The 21,591-nt window shown below is 38.8% G+C and overlaps 1 protein-coding gene across 2 annotated transcripts; it reads left to right on the top strand.

Moving 5' to 3' along the window:
• The first annotated feature begins 4,433 nt into the window (after positions 1–4,433).
• On the top strand, positions 4,434–20,202 carry stm (starmaker). 2 transcript variants are annotated; one of them, XM_061060081.1, is made up of 9 exons: positions 4,434–4,507; positions 9,587–9,645; positions 9,884–9,916; positions 10,341–10,376; positions 11,603–11,629; positions 14,122–15,336; positions 16,890–16,946; positions 17,114–17,165; positions 19,636–20,202. In XM_061060081.1, exons 1-8 carry the CDS (start codon positions 4,497–4,499, stop codon positions 17,122–17,124), a joined length of 1,449 nt encoding a protein of 482 aa, XP_060916064.1. In that variant the 5' UTR covers positions 4,434–4,496; the 3' UTR covers positions 17,125–17,165; positions 19,636–20,202. The 2 variants fall into 2 exon arrangements, with proteins under 2 accessions (XP_060916064.1, XP_060916063.1); XM_061060080.1 differs by having other exon boundaries at positions 4,435–4,507; positions 19,661–20,202.
• Positions 20,203–21,591: the final 1,389 nt, after the last annotated feature.

The raw sequence follows: 21,591 nt of genomic DNA, 5'->3' as shown, positions 1-21,591 counted from the left end.
CAGCTGCAAATTAGTGTTTAGATTTTGCTCTACAACGCGAAGGATCTAGGACGTCCTCAAGCTGTGCCGCCACTCCTCCCCGACCAACTAAAATAAAAACGCAAATGCTCAACGACAAGCTTGGGCTGCCTGCCATTCCTCCCCGCCACTCCTCCCCGACTGACTTCAATAAAAAACGCGAAGGCTCTACAACACGCTCGAGCTGCCCGCCGTTACTCCCCATCGACTAAAATACCATGAGCAGACCTGATAACTGAAGGCTTTACCTCCCATAGTACATTTAGAGACCGTAGGTATCACGAGCAGGTCTGATAACTGAAGGCTCTACCTCCCATAGTACATTTAGAGACCGTAGGTACCATGAGCAGGCATGCATTTAGGGAATATGATGTTCGAGAGGGGTAATACGGCACTATGAACTCAAGGTGACCATTAGTTTAAGTGTTATTGTTGTTATAACTCCATTATAATCAAACAGCTGTGTGTGATAGTCATTACTTGAAGTAGAATAATTTTCATAAAGAGTATTTTTTAAAAAAAGAAAAAATAAGTAGAATCATTTTCATAATTAACTCTGATCTGCTCAGAATATGAATACACTGGTTGTTATAAATAAGGTTTGCATAAAGCTGACACAGAAACAGAGTTTTTTAAAGTGCACTTCCAGGTGTTCAAACTGAACTGAAAAAAGCTCATTATAGGCTATTAGAATGCTAACACACGCACACACCCGGTAACAAACAGACAGATTTATTTCACTCTTTGTCTTTTTGTTTTCTGTCCCCAGCTGAACTCCCACAACAATCCACTTTTCAGGTTTACCCGTTTTCAACCCCAAACCCTCAGTTGTTTACCCACAGATGAACTATTCATAAATTAACAGTGCAGTGAGCAGAACTTATACTTTGATCAATAAAAAGAACAGCTAACAGCTCTGTTCATTTAACAGGGGATTTTAACAGCTGCAGGTTAGACAAATCACTTCCAACCTATCAGCAGTACGTCACTTGCACCAGCAGAGGCGACAAAACAATCGACCTCTGCTATGGAAATGTAAAAAACGCATATAAAGCCTACAACAAACCACCACTTAGTACTGCAGACCATAATGTTGTACATCTCATTCCTGCATACCGCACAAAACTGCAACGATTGCACAGACTGGGAGGTGTTGACAAATGGGAGCAGCCTTGAGGAAGCAACTGATGTGGTGTCTCACTACATCACCTTTTGTGAGGACATGATTGTCCCCACTAGCACTGTAAAGGTATTCTCTAACAACAAGCCCTGGATCACAAAAGCAATGAAAAACACTCTGAATGAAAAGAAAATAGCATTCAAATCAGGAAATAGGACTGAATCCAAAATCATACAAAATAAGTTGAACAAACAAATAAAAGCTGCCAAGAGAGCTTACAAGGACAGAGTTGAGAAGCTCTTCCAGGAAGGAAAAGCCAGGGATACCTGGCAAGGTGTTAAAACACTGGCTGGCCTCCCTACCAACACTCCAGCAATAACTAATGGGGGGGCAGAAGTCTGTGTCAATATGGCAGAGAGCTTGAACCAAATCTACTGCAGATTTGACCAGACTGACTAAACACGGGAGCGAGAGGAGCTAATAGGTGAACTCACCCCGATGACCCTCTCCCATTCAAACCTGGAACTGAAGCAGGTTGAAGTAGAAAAAATGCTGAAGAGAACAAAAACAAACAAAGCACCAGGACCTGATCAGATCTGTGGCCATTTATTGAAGGCATGCTGCAGCCAGCTGGCTGGTGTTTTCTGCAATCTCTTCAACCGCTCTCTTGAAGAACACTCAATCCCGTCACTCTGGAAATCAGCAATTGTTTGTCCTGTAGCCAAAAAGAGCAATCCCACCTGTAACAATGACTATGGACCCGTTGTATTAACATCATTGGTTATGAAAGGCTTTGAGAGGCTTGTTCTTTCTCAACTCCAGGAGGAGGTCAATATGTATGCCGACCCTTTCCAGTTTGCATACAAACAGCACAGGGGTGTGGACGACGCTGTTCTAACTCTGCTGCATGAAGCCTATGCACACCTTGAGAAGTCCAAGTAATTTATTAGACTAGTCTTTGTGGACTTCTCAAGTGCATTCAATACTGTGCAACCCCACCTGTTGGGTCGTAAACTGCCCGAGCTGGATACCAACCCGCACCTGATCCTCTGGGTCCTCTCATTTCTGACAAATAGAAACCAGAGGGTCCGAGTCAACGGTCACCTCAGCTCATCTAAAACAGTCTCAACCGGAACCCCCCAGGGCTCTGTCATCTCACCCATTCTCTACACACTTTACACAAATGACTGCAGGAGCACCAGCCCAGGAATAACATACATAGAGAGACTCTTTCGCAGAATGGTGTAGGCTGAACTGTCTTGACCTTAACACCGCAAAGACCAAAGAACTGGTTGTTGACTTCCGGAAAGAACCTAACAGCATCCCCACTCTGTCAGTCAACAACCAGCCCATAGAGAGGGTTGAATCATACAGATACCTCGGGACAATAATTGATCACAGGCTCACCTTCCAACCCAACAGCAAATCCATCTTCTCCAAGTGCCAGCAGCGCCTCTTCTTCCTCAGAAAACTCTGCAAATTTCAAGTCCACCAATCAGTCCTAACAGCATTTTACAAATGTTTTATAGAATCAGTTTTAACCTTCAACATCACAGCCTGGTTTGGGTCTCTGCCAAACATTCATCGTAACCCATTAAACAGGATCATAACAATAAGCAGCAAAATAATCGGACAGCAGCAGGAACCACTGATCAGTATCTACAACAGGAGAACAAAACTAAAAGGACAACACATAGCCTCAGACAGCACACACTCACTCTGCCATCTCTACAACCGTCTCCCCTCAGGCCACAGATACAGATCTCTCACTTTCCGGACTAATCAAGCCATGTCAAGCTTTGCTCCTACATCCATCAGGCTCATGAAAAAAATGATCTATTTCTTATTTATTTTTAAGACCACTCATTTAACCACTCATAACAATTATTTATGACCTACTTATCATGCTGTGTGTGTTTCTGCTGTTGTTTCTGTGTCTAGCTGTATGCGTACTGATGCTCTTTTACACAAATGAAGTTCCTAACGGATAAATAAAGTTATTTGAATTGAATTATAAAAAGTACAGCTAACAGCTCTGTTCATCTATAAAAAGTACCGCTACCAGCTCTGTTCATCTTAAAATGTACCACTAACACCTCTGTTTATCTATAAAAAGTATCGCGAACAGCTCTGTTCATCTTAAAATGTACCACTAACACCTCTGTTTATCTATAAAAAGTACCGCGAACAGCTCTGTTCATCTTCACTGGCCTGCCTCTGTGAATCTTTGTGTTAAGATTTGACAAACCAGTTCTTGACTGACTCACCCACCAACACACACACAGGAATGTATATATTCTGTTATTTCCTTGTAGTAAGCGGTCTGGTGCAGTTTAGTCTCAACCAGGGATGAACCTGTAACAGGTAAAGTTGTACAGTTTGACCTGCAGTGAGATCAGAATCACTCTCCTTTCTTTGCTTTGTGTTGCATTTAAATTCTCCTCCATAATTTATTTCATTTATTTTTATTTCATAGCATCAGACGTTTTACCCGCACGATGACCAAGAGTCGATTTAGACCTGCTGCTTTTGTAACGTGTCTCAGGATACCGTTTTCATATATTTATATAAATAAAGATGGATTGATTGATTGATAAGGAATGATGATATATTCTGTATGAATCTGAGAATATACCACAGCTAACAGCAGCTTGAAAATGCTCCTTTTATGTCATCATCTTAATGATATTATAAATATTTAATCCTACAAACCTGAGGGTACTTCATTATACTTTTATAATTCCACATTAATACAACACGTTTGTTTGTTTGTGAACCGGTTCTTTCTCTTATTTTAAACACATCTTTCTTTATTAAGTGTGTTCATTAACCAATCCTGATTAAATGTGTCATTCATTTAGTGTCAATGATGAAACTCAAGAACGACTACTAGAAGCAGCTGTTATCTGCTTGTTTCTAAACTGGATATGTCACTGGAGTTAACCTGAGTGTAGGTGTTTAGACAGGCGTAGCAGGAGGAGGAGGAGGAAGAGGAGGAGGAGCAGGAGGAGGGGGGAGGAGGAGCAGGAGGAGGAGGAAGAGGAGCAGGAGGAGGAAGAGGAGGAGGAGGAGCAGGAGGAGTGGGAGGAAGAGCAGGAGGAGGAGGAAGAGGATGAGGAGGAGGAGCAGGAGGGGTAGCAGGAGGAGGAGGAGGGGGAGGAGGTGGAGGAGGAAGAGGAAGAGGAGGAGGAGCAGGAGGGGGAGCAGGAGGAGGAGGGGGAGGAGGGGGAGGAGGGGGAGGAGGAGGAGGAGGAGGAAGAGGAAGAGGAGGAGGGTCTGGTCATAAAAAGCTGCGTCCCTGTGCAGCTGAGTTCAGAAACTCAACAAACAGCCGAGTGTCTTTCCTGTTAGTGACATCATGTTCGTACGGTGAGTTCTTCTTCTTCTTCCTCTAACCTTAACTCCTTGTCACGTTTGTCAAACTTTGTGAAGTTCAACAAAGTTCACAGAAACTAGAAGAACAGGAATTTGTTTTTTGTGTAAGATAGAAGACGTGAGATGTTTTTTGAAGTTTGATGATGAATTTTTTGCTCAATTTGACTCTAATGATGTCTAAATACTTGATGACACTGCTCATGTCTCGTCATTATCTTGTTGCGTTAATTCTTTTAACACATAATTGATCGTGTACTGTCTATTGTCTACTAATGATAAAATAACTCATTTATAAAGTGTAAGATATTGTATTTTAAAGAAGGAAGTTACATGTTTGCTGGTATTTGTCTATTCTGGCTCAGTGCATGTCTGCAGCTCGCGAAGCGTACAGCTTTTGTTTCAGGCTCTGGTCTGTATAAATCCTAAACCTGTGGTCTGTAGAAACCAGCAGAAGGGCTTCAGTGTTTCAGCATAAAGCAGCAGTCTTCTCGGCTTTTCACCTGACACTCGACTCTCGTCATGAACCTTAAAGCTTTTGTGTCTCTTTGAGGATCTGAGCCGCTTTGCTCCTGCAGCTCGTATCTCTCCATACGTCAGAAAAGAACAGATGCTTTGTTCTGATTTTTTTTCTTTGGAGGGAATACAAAGAAACAAAGTCGTTAACCTTTGAGGCTGAAGACGGGTCTCACCTGATAGCTTCTTCACACACCTTAAATTCATCAATTTTATCTGACCCTTTACATTCTTTACATCTGACCCTTAAAATTCTTTACACTCTTTACATCTGACCCTTTACATTCTTTAAATCTCACCCTTTACATTATTTACACTCTTTACATTACATCTGACCCTTTACATTCTTTACGTCTGACCATTACATACTTTACATCTCACCCTTTACATTCTTTACACTCTTTACATCTGACCTTTACATTCTTTACATCTGACCTTTACATTCTTTACATCTGACGCTTTACATTCCTTACATCTCACCCTTTACATTCTTTACACTCTTTACATCTGACCCTTTACACTCTTTACATCTGACCTTAACATTCTTTAGATTCTTTATATCTCACCCTTTAAATTCTTAACACTCTTTAAATGTGTCCCTTTATATTCTTTACACTCTTTACATCTGACCTTTACATTCTTTACATTCCTGACACTCTTTACATTCTTTACATGCTTTACATTCCTTACATCTCACCCTTTACATTCTTTAAACTCTTTACATCTGACCTTTACATTCTTTACATCTGACCTTTACATTCTTTACACTCTTTACATCTCACCCTTTACATTCTTTACATCTGACCTTTACACTCTTTACATCTCACCCTTTACATTCTTTACATCTGACCTTTGCATTCTTTACACTCTTTACATCTCACCCTTTACATTCCTTACATCTCACCCTTTACATTCTTTACACTCTTTACATCTGACCCTTTACACTCTTTACATCTGACCTTAACATTCTTTAGATTCTTTACATCTCACCCTTTAAATTCTTAACACTCTTTAAATGTGTCCCTTTATATTCTTTACACTCTTTACATCTGACCTTTACATTCTTTACATCTGACCATTACATTCTTAACATCGGACCCTTTACATGCTTTCCATTCTTTACATCTCACCCTTTACATTCTTTACATTCCTGACACTCTTTACATCTGACCTTTACATTCTTTACATTCCTTACATCTCACCCTTTACATTCTTTAAACTCTTTACATCTGACCTTTACATTCTTTACATCTGACCCTTTACATTCTTCACATTCTTTACAAGTCACCCTTTACATTCTTTACTTTCTTTACTCTCTTTACATTCTTTACACTTTTAACATCAGACCTTTACATTCTTTACACTCTTTACATCTGACCTTTACATTATTTACTGTCTTTACTCTCTTTACATCTCACCCTTTACATTCTTTACACTCTTAACATCAGACCTTTACATTCTTTACACTCTTTACATCTCACCCTTTACATTATTTACATCTGGCCTTTACATTCTGTACACTCTTTACATCTCACCCTTTACATTCTTTACATCTGACCTTTACATTCTTTACACTCTTTACATCTCACCCTTTACATTCTTTACATCTGACCTTTGCATTCTTTACATCTGATCCTTTACATTATTTAAATTATTTACACTCTTAACATCAGACCTTTACATTCTTTACACTCTTTACATCTGACCTTTACATTCTTTACACTCTTTACCAGAGGTGTAAAGTAACGAATTACATTTACTCGCGTTACTGTAATTGAGTAGTTTTTAGGTGTACTTGTTACTTTTTAAGTCGTTTTTAAAATCTGTACTTTTACTTTTACTTCAGTAGGTTTTCTGTTAAGTATTGTAATTAGATACATTTTAAATCACATCCGTTACTGAGTAAAACAAATAAGCCTGCTATGAATGATTTTCCCTCATCGCACCGGAGCGACAAGAGGCAGAGAGACAGAGAGACCCTTTTCTTGGCTCGGTGCCACTTCAGCTAGTGCAGCACGGATAAGCACCTCCACTACAGCGGGTCTACCTGCTGAAGGTGTTTATAAACTGATGTATCACTGTCTTAAGTCCAAGATGATTAAAATAAGTTGGCTGTTGCTCTTACTCTTGGGCAAATAAGTGGCTGAGAATGTTGTTTCTCACAATAAAAGTCCCTTATTGCCATCTCTGTGATGTGCTTTTATTTTGAAGACAACATATCAGGAAGTTGGGTGTTATAAGTTGCAACAACTTAACAAATGTCAGTTGTGTGAAAATAAATACTTCGAACCAAACAGATTCAGTTAGAAGCTTCAGCAGCCTGCTAAGAAGTAAACAAACAGTGACTAAAACATCTAATATAAGCTCATGCAGGCTCATTTTAAAACAATAAATGGATTATCTTTCATCTCAGGTTTAGTTGCAGCTAAATCAGCCTTTGAGGCTGCATTTGAGACTGAGCAGCCTCAGAATAATAAAACTAAAAACACTAAAATACTCTACACTGTCTATAATTGACACAAAGACCCTTTTAGTATTTTCTTAAATAATTTAAACATTTCCCTTAATAAAACAGCTGATTACTTGAACATATAATCCTTGATATTAAATTATCCATCATTATTTATATTTTGTTTTTGTCAATGGGCTATAAGAAAATGTTTATCTGAAAAGATAAATCTTTGCCTTTAATTAAAGAAACTTTGAGATTAATATCTTCTCGTCCTTTTGCACTACACAGGGGAGATGCGTTGTTACAAAAAAGTAACTAAGCAACTTTTACTTAAAGTACATTTTAAACAAGTTACTTTTTACTTTTACTTGAGTACAATTCTAAACTGGTACTTTTACTTGTACTTAAGTAAAATTGTATTAAAGTAACAGTACTTTTACTTGAGTAGAATATTTTAGTACTCTTTACACCTCTGCTCTTTACATTAGACCTTTACATTCTTTAGACTCTTTACATCTCACCCTTTACATTCTTTACACTTTTAACATCTGACCTTTACATTCTTCACACTCTTTACATCTCACCCTTTCAATTCTTTACTTTCTTTACTGTCTTTACATCTCACCCTTTATATTCTTTACATCGTTTACATCTGACCTTTCCATTCTTTACATCTGACCTTTACATTATTTACACTCTTTACATCTCACCCTTTCCATTCTTTACTTTCTTTACTCGCTTTACATTTCACCCTTTACATTCTTTATACTCTTTACATCTGACCTTTACAGTCTTTACATCTGACCCTTTACATTCTTAACATCTGACCCTTTACATTTTTTACATTATTATCATCTCACCCTTTACATTCTTTACATGTCACCCATTACATTATTTACATTATTAACATCTGACCCTTTACATTCTTTACAAGTCGCCCTTTACATTCTTTACATCTGATCCTTTACATTATTTAAATTATTTACACTCTTTACATCTGACCTTTACATTCTTTACATGCTTTACATCTGACCTTTACATTCTTTACACTCCTTACATCAGACCTTTACATTCTTTACACTCTTTACATCTCACCCTTTACATTCTTTACACTTTTAACATGACCTTTACATTCTTCACACTCTTTACATCTCACCCTTTCAATTCTTTCCATTCTTTACACTCTTTACATCTCACCCTTTACATTCTTTACTTAATTTACTCTCTTTACATCTCACCCTTTACATTCTTTACTTTCTTTACTCTCTTTACATCTTACCCTTTACATTCTTTACAGTCTTTACATCTGACCCTTTACATTCTTTACATGTCACCCTTTACATTCTTTACATTATTAACATCTGACCCTTTACATTCTTTACGTTCTTTACATCTGACCCTTTACATTCTTTACAAGTCACCCTTTACATTCTTTACATTATTAACATTTGACCCTTTGCATTCTTTACATTCTTAACATGTCACCTTTTACATTCTTTACATTATTAACATCTGACCCTTTACATTATTTACATTCTTTACATTATTAACATCTGACCCTTTACAGTCTTTACATTCTTTACAGCTCACCCTTTACATTCTTTATATTCTTTACATCTGATCCTTTACATTCTTTAAATTCTTTACACTTCACGTTCTTTACAAGTCACCCTTTACATTCTTTACATTATTAACATTTGACCCTTTACATTTGTTATATTCTTTACATGTCACCCTTTACATTCTTTGCATTATTAACATTTGACCCTTTACATTCTTTACATTCTTAACATGTCACCCTTTACATTCTTTACATTATTAACATCTGACCCTTTACATTATTTACATTCTTAACATGTCACCCTTTACATTCTTTACATTATTAACATCTGACCCTTTACATTTTTTACATTCTTTACAAGTCACCCTTTTTTACAATGTTATATTTTGATGCGTTACCTAAATAATGTACTGCTTTCTAGTCTCTTACTTTGAATGTGTGTGAATGTGAATGTGTGTGTGTGTGTGTGTGTGTGTGTGTGTGTGTGTGTGTGTGTGTGTGTGTGTGTGTGTGTGTGTGTGTGTGTGTGTGTGTGTGTTTGTTACAGGTGTGTTGTGTTGCTGCTGCTGGTCATCAGTGCTGTCTCTCTTGCAGCTCCAGTCCCAGGTAAACTATGACATCATGTCTTAATCAGACACCATCAGTCATTTTTGATATAACCTCTGAACATGAAGTCTAAGAGATTGTGTCATGTTGTTAAATTGAAAGTCTGACCTTCTCTGTTTAAATGTATGTATATCTACATATATATATATATATATATATATATATATATAAAATGTATACATATATGCTTAAAATATTAGATTCTAATGTGTGTATGTGTGTCTCTGTGATATTTCAGATAGAAGTGAAGCTTTGCTGATCCACCTAAACGGTAACACACACACAGAAACACAGTTAAAACTATTAGTTAGCAGTTGGCACTGCGCTGCTTTGCATTGCGCTGCTTGGCATAGCGCTCACAGGCAGATAGAAACAATCGAATCGAGCTGGTCTGGTCACTGACTCTCAATCATGTTACATGCTATCAGGACACGGTGTAACAGGATTTAACTATAGACTGTAAATATTAGTGGACAAAGCCTGAGTGACGTCAGCCATCTATTGCGGCAGGGCAGGAGCTGCAAATCCTTGTCATCCTGACTTTCAGTCAACCTAATGACAGGCTGAGAGCTGGAGCTGAGGAGGGTTTTAAGCCTCTTGACAAACTGTTAGCTACACACACTTAACTTTTCTTAGACCACAACATCAGCTTGATTGAGACGGATGCTTATTTTGGTTCTTGTTGTCTATTGCAGGAGGAAGTACAGATGAACCTGTGACCTCACAACCAGGTAACAACACAACACATACACAACATACCCTAGAGCTGCAGATATTTTCTATAATCCCAGTACAATTTGTATGCTTTATAAGTTTCAATATTCGAATATATTCAAATTTTTAATGTTAAAATTTAGTAGGCTACTATTTAAACTATACCATAACTAAAAGCAATTTTACTAATTACTACGGCAAACCTTGCGCCCATACTACATGTCATTTTCTTCATCATGAAGCTTTGGCACAGTATAACGTTCACTTGGATGTATGCATTGCCCATAGTATTTTTAATATGGCCAAAACAGAGCAACGCAGCATGACGTGGCTCGCCCTTTTTACTCCAACGCCCCGTTTCTATTTCCCTCTCTGTCGCGCGGGGGAAGGTGGGGGCTCTACACGGCACCAACACTCGCCTTTCTTACTCAGCACAGCTTGTTGGCTTGTTGTACAAAGTGGAGATAACAATGTATTAATAATATCCACATATGTCATTGAAATGTTGAGCTTTGACTTGTGTCAACAACACTGGAGAAAAACCTTTTCATGGGCTCACTGTGCGGCTTTTAGTGACGAGCCTCTGTGTCTCTGCTACTCCTCAATACAAAGCACCACACATCCGCGTGTCCACCTTTAATACAAAAGCTCCAGATGTCTTACTGTTTGCAACACCTAGGCTGACAACTCTTGTAAAACTGTTTGAGGAATATTAACATCCTCAAGTGAATTGATTAACTAGTTATCCAAAACATTTTAACCAATTATTTATTTGTTGAATGGCCATTAAACATTTGAATATTGTTATTATTTTGAATATTCAAATTATATTTAAATTTCAAATTTCGTTCCTGCAGCCCGAATATAGACACTTTATGCACACTGATGACCTGTGTGTCTGATGACCTGTCTGTCTGATGACCTGTCTGTCTGATGACTTGTCTGTCTGATGATTTGTCTGTCTGATGACCTGTCTGTCTGATGACTTGTTTGTCTAATGACCTGTCTGTCTGATGACTTGTTCTAGATGACCTGTTTGTCTGATGACCTGTCTGTCTGATCACTTTTTTGTCTAATGACCTGTCTGTCTGATGACTTCTTTGTCTAATGACCTGTCTGTCTGATGACCTGTCTGTCTGATGACTGGTTTGTCTAATGACCTGTCTGTCTGATGACCTGTCTGTCTGATGACTTGTTTGTCTGACGACTTGTCTGTCTGATGACCTGTCTGTGTGTCCCTCAGAGTCAGATGAGTCAACCCTGTCTCCAGGTCAGTGTGTTATATTGTAAAGTTTTTATTCCATCAACATTTTTAAAAAATGAATGCATTTCTTTCTAATCTTTCCATGGTTACTGTACTGTTGTTGTGTATCTATAAGTGGTTGTTTTTACATTGTTCCGGCACAAAAACAACTGACTAACACACAACAACCACAGACTGACACCAAACAAACCACCGACTGACACACAACAACCGCAGACTGACACAAAACAACTACAGACTGACACACGACTACTGTCACACAACTACAGACTGACACACAACAACCACAGAGGGACAAACAACTACAGACTGAAACACAACAGCTACAGAGTGAAACACAACAACTACAGACTGAAACACAACAGCTACAGTCTGACACACAACAACCACAGACTGACACACCGCTACAGACTGACACACAACAACCACAGACTGACACACAGCTACAGACTGACACACAACAACCACAGAGGGACACACAACAACAACAGACTGACACACAACTACAGACTGACAACTATAGACTGACACACAACAACCACAGACGGACACACAACTACAGACTGACACACCACCCCAACAACAACAACAACAACAACAACAACAACAACAGACTGACACACAGCTACAGACTGACACACAACAACCACAGAGGGACACACAACAACAACAGACTGACACACAACTACAGACTGACAACTATAGACTGACACACAACAACCGCAGACAGACACACAACAACAGACTGACACACAGCTACAGACTGACACACAACAACCACAGAGGGACACACAACAACAACAACAACAGACTGACACACAACTACAGACTGACAACTATAGACTGACACACAACAACCACAGACTGACACACGGCTACAGACTGACACACAACAACCACAGAGGGACACACAACTATAGACTGACAACTATAGACTGACACACAACAACCACAGACGGACACACAACTATAGACTGACACACAACAACCACAGACTGACACAACTACAGACTGACAACTATAGACTGAAACACAACAACTACAGACTGACACAACAGCTACAGACTAGCACACAACTACAGACTGACACACAACAGCTACAGACTGACACACAACAACCACAGACTGACACACAACAGCTACAGACTGACATACAACAACCACAGATGGACACACAGCTACAGACTGACACACAACAACCACAGAGGGACACACAACAACTACAGACCAACAACCACAGACTGACACACAACAGCTACAGACTGACACACAACAACCACAGACTGACACACAACAGCTACAGACTGACACACAACAACCACAGACTGACACACAACAGCTACAGACTGACACACAACTACAGACTGACACACAACAACCACAGACTGACACACAACAACCACAGACTGACACACAACTACAGACTGACACACAACAACCACAGACTGACACACAACAGCTACAGACTGACACACAACAACTACAGTCTGACACACAACAACCACAGACTGACACACAACTACAGACTGACACACAACAGCAACAGACTGACACACAACAACCACAGACTGACACAACTACAGACTGACACACAACAGCTACAGACTGACACACAACAACCACAGACTGACACACAACTACAGACTGACACACACCGACCATAGACTTACACACAACTACAGACTGACACACAACCACAGACTGACACACAACCACAGACTGACACACAACAACCATAGACTGACACACAACAACCACAGACTGACACACAACTACAGACTGACACACAACAACCACAGACTGACACAGAACTACAGACTGACACACAACAACCACAGACTGACACACAACTACAGACTGACACACAACAACCATAGACTGACACACAACAACCATAGACTGACACACAACAACCATAGACTGACACACAACAACCATAGACTGACACACAACTACAGACTGACACACAACAGCTACAGACTGACACACAACAACCACAGACTGACACACAACAACCACAGACTGACACACAACTACAGACTGACACACAACAACCACAGACTGACACACAACTACAGACTGACATACAACAACTACAGACTGACACACAACAACTACAGACTGACACATACAACAGTTGGTCAGTAAATCAGTCTGTTAGCTAGTTCCTAAGTTAGTCAGTCAGTAAACTCTCAAGTCAGTCAGTCAGTCTGTTAGTCTGTTAGTTAGGTCTTAAGTTAGCCGGTCAGTAAGCTCCTAAGTCAGTCTGTCAGTAAACTCTTAAGTCAGTCGGTCAGTCAGTTCTTAAGTCAGTCAGTCAGTCAGTCAGTCAGTCAGTCAGTCAGTCAATCTATTAGCTAGTTCTTAAGTTGTTGAGCAGCCTGTGCAGCAAAATGACTGTCTGATCAATAACTTGGATCTGTTTGGATGAGCAACTTGCTAATGTTTGGGGCAACAATAACAATATGTGATGAGAGTCAAACATTTTATTTTCTCAGACACTACCGACACTTCAGCTCATATTGAAACTGAGCAGAACAGTGACACCTACTCAAAGGGCGACACTAAACCTGAAACTGAGGACACTGATACAGACAAGGATGACAGCACGTCAGAGAAGGACTTAATGGAGGGAGATGGGGTAGATAGTAGGGACACAGAGGGGAAGGAGGGAGAGGAAACAGATTTGTCAGAAGAGGTCAAACCAGCAGGAGGTGAACAGCAGGTGGTCTCAAAAGAAGACGTCAGTGAACAGAATGAAGACATTGAAAAAGAGGACGAAGATACAAGTGACGGAGACATGGAAACAAGTGAGTCTGACAATGACAGCAGTGAAATGGTGGACTCCAAGGAAGAGGAGGTGGAGCCAACCAAAGATGAGCAAGAAGTGACCACAAAGGAGGACGACAGTGAAACTGTACCTGACAATCAGGAGAACACAAGTGAAGACAAATCTGACTCCAAGGACAAGGGGACTGACTCAGCTGAACATGAGCAGGAGAGGACCACAAAGGAGGACGACAGTGCTGGGAATGATGACAAAAAGAACAAAGACGAGGATAATGACGAAATGAATGATAGAAACAGTGACACAAGTCAGTCCAACAGTGATGGAGGTGACAATGATGACATAGGGGAGAAAAGTGACAACAGTGACAGCAGTGACAATGATGATAGCGGTGACGACGGTGACCACAGCAAAAAAGTTGAAAACAGTGACAACGATGACAACGATGAAAACAATGACAACGATGACAACAATGACAACAATGATAACGGTGACAAAGGTGACCACAGCAATGGTGACAATGATGAAAACGGGGACAATGGCGACAACAGTGACCATAGCCAAAGCGATGACACTAGTGATGTCACTGTTGGTGGTGATGAAAATAACAGCAGTGACAGAAGGGAAGATGGAGATGATGGTGATGACAAAAACAGCAGTGACGGCCGTGACAAAACTGAAAATGGCAATGGTGGTGGTGTTAGCAATAATAGCAGTGACGGCGATGACGAGGTTGATGATGGTGATGATGGTGATGATGGAGACAGCAGTAACAACAGTAACAACAGTAACAGTGAAGCTGAGCCTTACCATGAGATGGCAGACAATGTCACTGGGGATGATGAGGTGAAACAGGAAGAGTCTGCAAAACCTGACAAGCAGCAACCTGATGACCAGAGTCCACACACTCCTGACTCCACCGAAGGTAAACTGGGACTTAAGCCCAGGGTACTCCGAACGATTGTATAAAAGTCATCTTGTAACGTCACACTGTACAACTGAATCATTTACGACGGACAACCAAGGTTCACCATTTATGTGCTCACACTGTAGAAGTTAAATTAAGACAGAGCATTCACAATTATCAATAGCAAACTCCAGCAGACAGATTTTTTTTAGAATCCAAATTTAAATCTTCAGGGTTCAGGAGCACAAATGAAAAAACAGAGATGCAGAAATGAAGATCGACAAAAGTCTCTTAATCAGGAAGAAGTTAATTAAAGTTTTAAGATACATGTATCCCACCTCTCAGCTCCTTGTTCTGGTTCACTAAAAGCTACGGGTCCTTAACCTAGACGTTATGAATGCATGGACAAGTAGGCTGTCCTTGAAAAATGTTTTACGTGAGAGTTAAAGGACATATCTAGATACAACCGAACTCACAGATTCCTAACAGGGGTGCTGGATGCCAGGCTGATAGGACTGTTGGGGGGGTTAAGGCTAACCCTAACTCTAATTTCTATAATTAGAAAAAGTGTATCTGGGGTGTTTGGGGTCAAACAAAATAACTTAAGTCTGTCTGAGTTAAGGCCTGGTTCCATTCACTGCATTTTTAGTGCAAATAGCACCCATAACCTCAATTTCAGAGCCCTTCTCACTGGCGCTTACTGTTGCTAGGTTACTGAAATTGTCTCAAGGCAGATGCCTCCCTTTCTAGTGACTGTTAAGTCTTTTTGTTCTGTATGCTCAATATCTGCTTTTATTTAAGAACATTTGAAAAAGAAACATTAAACCATAGAAATAAATTGTGTCCTGTAATCTGCAGCACCTCTAGATCTGGAGACTACTCAACCAATCATGTTGACAAATTTGATATGAGTAGTCTCGCCTCATTCTGACGTAATTGGTCAGTGATAGAGAACACAGAAAAACAACAGCTAAAATTGTTTTGTTGTCAGCAGACTGAGCACTGAAAACTTTGAAAACACTGTCTTGCCTAAGTAAGCTGATTTGTGTGATCTGGCTTCATTGATAAGTGTAAGTGAGTATCATCTGCATAGTGCTAACATTATTGGGAGTGTTTCCTCAAAATACTACCCAGTGGAAGCAAGTATAGCTGAAAAGAATTGGTCCAAGTACTGAACTTTGTGGAACTCTGTTACTAATTTGTCTAACAACAAGAACTGATTGATGACATAATGAACTTTGATTAATGAACGTTCAGAAAACAAATGCAAGAAACATCTTTGTCGGCCAGAAGGTTAGGGCTGGGGGACCACAGATTGAATTTAGCTTATGGCTTTAATCTGGTATATTTACATGTTTATGTTCAATATTTGAAATACATACAAACAAACATATACATCTATACATACATACATATGTTAATTCATACATACATACATAGAAAAACTGTTTATACACAACAAACACAAATCAATAAATATACTTTTTTTTCTCACAGTAGAAGAGATGAATCTTTGTGGATGTTGTGTCACTTTGTTTGTTAATGAGCTCTCAACTGGTTTTGGGTTGCAGTGACATCTTCTGACCAACCAGACAAACCGGACGACTCCCCCCATGCCACCACAGCTGGTAACGGTTACACCCTACTGTGACATCACAGCTTCACAGCAAATCACATTCAGTCACAGCAAACATTTAACTTCACTGTTCTCAGTATCAATAGATGATGCTGAGCTCAACAAATACTAAAAAAAAAAAACAACAACTATGTTTTAACATCTGTTCGTGTCTTTTAGCCATGAAGTAGATCTGTTCGGCCCCTGAAGACAGAAAGCTCAGCGACTGCAGGTATCATCATACTAAACCTTTCAAACACACACATACACACCTCACTTAGAGTGACACTGTATGGGACTGTGCTGCGAACACCACCACCCAGATCAGATGGAGCGAGGAGCATCATACACTCATTTTAATTCCAAGCTTAAACTCTAAAAACAGAAGCACCCTGTGTTGATTTTACTGCTGCTTTACAACCAATTAATTACCTGTTCTCACAGCAGCAAAACTTTAACTCATAAACAACATGACCAACAAGACAGACATTACCAACTAATAACTGAGAAACAACTACTAACTCACCATGACTAACAAGACAGAAATTATTAACTAATAACTGAGAAACAACTACTAACTCACCATGACCAACAAGACAGACATTATTAACTAATAACTGAGAGAACAACTTCTAACTCACCATGACCAACAAGAAAGACATTATTAAGTAATAACTGAGAAACAACTACTAACTCACCATGACCAACAAGACAGACATTATTAACTAATAACTGAGAAACAACTACTAACTCACCATGACCAACAAGACAGACATTATTAACTAATAACTGAGAAACAACTACTAACTCACCATGACTAACAAGACAGACATTATTAACTAATAACTGAGAAACAACTACTAACTCACCATGACTAACAAGACAGACATTATTAACTAATAACTGAGAAACAACTACTAACTCACCATGACCAACAAGACAGACATTATTAAGTAATAACTGAGAGAACAACTTCTAACTCACCATGACCAACAAGACAGACATTATTAACTAATAACTGAGAAACAACTACTAACTCACCATGTCCAACAAGACAGACATTATTAACTAATAACTGAGAAACAACTACTAACTCACCATGACTAACAAGACAGACATTATTAACTAATAACTGAGAAACAACTACTAACTCACCATGACTAACAAGACAGACATTACTAACTAATAACTGAGAGAACAACTTCTAACTCACCATGACCAACAAGACAGACATTATTAACTAATAACTGAGAAACAACTACTAACTCACCATGACCAACAAGAAAGACATTATTAAGTAATAACTGAGAAACAACTACTAACTCACCATGACCAACAAGACAGACATTATTAACTAATAACTGAGAAACAACTACTAACTCACCATGACCAACAAGACAGACATTATTAACTAATAACTGAGAAACAACTACTAACTCACCATGACTAACAAGACAGACATTATTAACTAATAACTGAGAAACAACTACTAACTCACCATGACTAACAAGACAGACATTATTAACTAATAACTGAGAAACAACTACTAACTCACCATGACCAACAAGACAGACATTATTAAGTAATAACTGAGAGAACAACTTCTAACTCACCATGACCAACAAGACAGACATTATTAACTAATAACTGAGAAACAACTACTAACTCACCATGTCCAACAAGACAGACATTATTAACTAATAACTGAGAAACAACTACTAACTCACCATGACTAACAGGACAGACATTATTAACTAATAACTGAGAAACAACTACTAACTCACCATGACTAACAAGACAGACATTACTAACTAATAACTGAGAGAACAACTTCTAACTCACCATGACCAACAAGACAGACATTATTAACTAATAACTGAGAAACAACTACTAACTCACCATGACCAACAAGAAAGACATTATTAACTAATAACTGAGAAACAACTACTAACTCACCATGACTAACAAGACAGACATTATTAACTAATAACTGAGAAACAACTACTAACTCACCATGACCAACAAGACAGACATTATTAACTAATAACTGAGAAACAACTACTAACTCACCATGACCAACAAGACAGACATTATTAACTAATAACTGAGAAAAAACTACTAACTCACCATGACCAACAAGACAGACATTATTAACTAATAACTGAGAGAACAACTTCTAACTCACCATGACCAACAAGAAAGACATTATTAAGTAATAACTGAGAAACAACTACTAACTCACCATGACTAACAAGACAGACATTATTAACTAATAACTGAGAAACAACTACTAACTCACCATGACTAACAAGACAGACATTACTAACTAATAACTGAGAAACAACTACTAACTCACCATGACTAACAAGACAGACATTATTAACTAATAACTGAGAAACAACTACTAACTCACCATGACTAACAAGACAGACATTACTAACTAATAACTGAGAAACAACTACTAACTCACCATGACTAACAAGACAGACATTATTAACTAATAACTGAGAAACAACTACTAACTCACCATGACCAACAAGACAGACATTATTAACTAAAAACTGAGAAAAAACTACTAACTCACCATGACCAACAAGACAGACATTATTAACTAATAACTGAGAAAAAACTACTAGCTAATCATAACTAACATCATGTTCAACAACAACAAGAGACAGACATGATTATCAATTGACTCAAAGTGTTGTTATGTTTTGTCACCATCAGAGCTGACCCCACACTGGAATACAGTTGCCATGACCCTAACAACAAGCTGACCACAAATAACCTTCAACCTTCAGCTTTCTATTTGTTGCCTCAACCCAGCTCGTTCCTGATTGGTGGTCAATATTTTGAAGTTGTCCTTCTTGACTTACCTAAATTAACTGAATTTGTCTTTTAATCTGTTTCACAGTCTTCCTGTCATACTTTCTCTGCCTGTCTCACTCTCTCTGCCCATCACTCCTGTCTATCTCACTCCCTGCCTGTCTCACTCTGCCCGTCTCACTCTCTCTGCCAATCTCCCATGTTATTTTCATCTTCCTGTCTCACTCTTTGCCTGTCTCTCTCTCTGCCTGTCTCACTCTCTGTCCATCTCTCTCTCTGCCTGTCTCACTCTCTGTCCATCTCTCTCTCTGCCTGTCTGTCTCTGTTTTATAAACTGTAAAGAGTCATGATGATGTTGGACTGTTGATGAATAAGATTCTTGATTGTCTGTGTATAGAAGAGTTTCTAATAAAGTTTTGAATTGTCTGAAACTTTTTTCTCTGCTCCTCGCCTCCCGGAGTCTTTATTTAATCTTCAATAAAAACATACATATATATGATCAGTTATTACATGTTTAGATGATCTCACACACACACACACACACACACACACACACACACAAAACCACTCTAGTGAAGTTTTACAATTTTTGCACAGAGGGGTCCTGAAGGTGTGTGAGTGTTAAAGGACCTTCTCTGCAGTGCCTCTACTGGCTGGAGCAGGAATTTTAACGACCCATTCACACACATCACATTCTAACTCTCCTCCATTGTTTCAATGGCCCCAGCCCCAGGAGGTCTTTCTAACTGTAGAGAGGCTGTTTACATGACACAAAGAGAAGAAAAACAGCCTCTTAAATCAGGATTAGTTCATATTATTTCAGAAACAAAATGTTAAGGCTCAGGTTTATTGGATCTCTTACATTTCCAACTTAACACTGGATTAAAAGAAACTCCTACAGAAAGCAACATGATACCATTTACTTTAATATATAAAATAAAGGAAAATATTTGAAAACCACCAATATATATACTGGAAATAAAGATGTGAAGATTGAGATATATACAAATTATATATTTATTCAGTTTTAATTAACCCCAAAAAAACTGATCTGACATTAAAACTGTGTTTTCAGTCATCTCAGACATTTTTTTATCAATGTGTGCTAAGCCATTTTCAATAGGTAAGCCATTTGTTTTTTGATGCACATTTAACAAATGTCCATTCTTGTAATACCACGTGTCATGTCCAGCTCTGTGTCTTAGGTTATGTTTTAATTTCTACTTGTATTATTTCCTGTTTTGGGTCACTAACCTCTCCTCTCATTTCAGATCCTTCACTTCCTGCCCTCATGTGTTTCCCATCTGTGTGATTGTCTGCCCCGCCCTGATTGTTCCCAGCTGCATCTCGTTGTCTTCCCCCTCACCTTAGTATTTAGTCTGTGGCTTCCCTTCCTTCTGTGCCAGTTCGTCTTTGACCCCTGTGTGAAGCGTACAAGCCTTTTGTTTCCTCTTGCATCATTTTTTTGGATTCTGTCTGCTTGTAAGAAGTAAAGACTGTTTTTTTTCCCCTAACCAAAGACTGTGTTTTGGGTCGTGCTTTTGAGTTCAATTACCTGTGGTTTTGTTACACCTCGGTCCACTGTTGGCTGGTATGTAATGAATAGAGTTCCCTATAAGGACATTCATGTAAAAAAAAAAAAAGTTTTGAGTTTGAAACTTCATTAAAATTAATAGTTACACAGAATGCAAAACAATAATACGTATTTTAAAAACTAAATTAAACACATAGGTATGAGTAGGAATGTAAAGACATGTTTCTTGCATTGACCGCATTGCATATTGGCTCTTTTTACACACTCATTTACACACCAAGCTGATCAGCTGTCACGT

The sequence above is a fragment of the Labrus mixtus genome, chromosome 16, assembly GCF_963584025.1.
Source record: "Labrus mixtus chromosome 16, fLabMix1.1, whole genome shotgun sequence".
Classification (NCBI taxonomy): Eukaryota; Metazoa; Chordata; class Actinopteri; order Labriformes; family Labridae; genus Labrus; species Labrus mixtus.
The sequence above is the reverse complement of the archived record's forward strand: the minus strand, read 5'-3'. Positions and strand labels throughout refer to the sequence as shown.

What these genes read in the sequence shown, in the direction of transcription:
- stm (XM_061060081.1), top strand. An exon ending in TGAGTCAACCCTGTCTCCAG is followed by an intron (nt 11,630 to 14,121) that starts GTCAGTGTGTTA and finishes TTATTTTCTCAG; the next exon opens with ACACTACCGACACTTCAGCT. An exon ending in CACTCCTGACTCCACCGAAG is followed by an intron (nt 15,337 to 16,889) that starts GTAAACTGGGAC and finishes TTTGGGTTGCAG; the next exon opens with TGACATCTTCTGACCAACCA.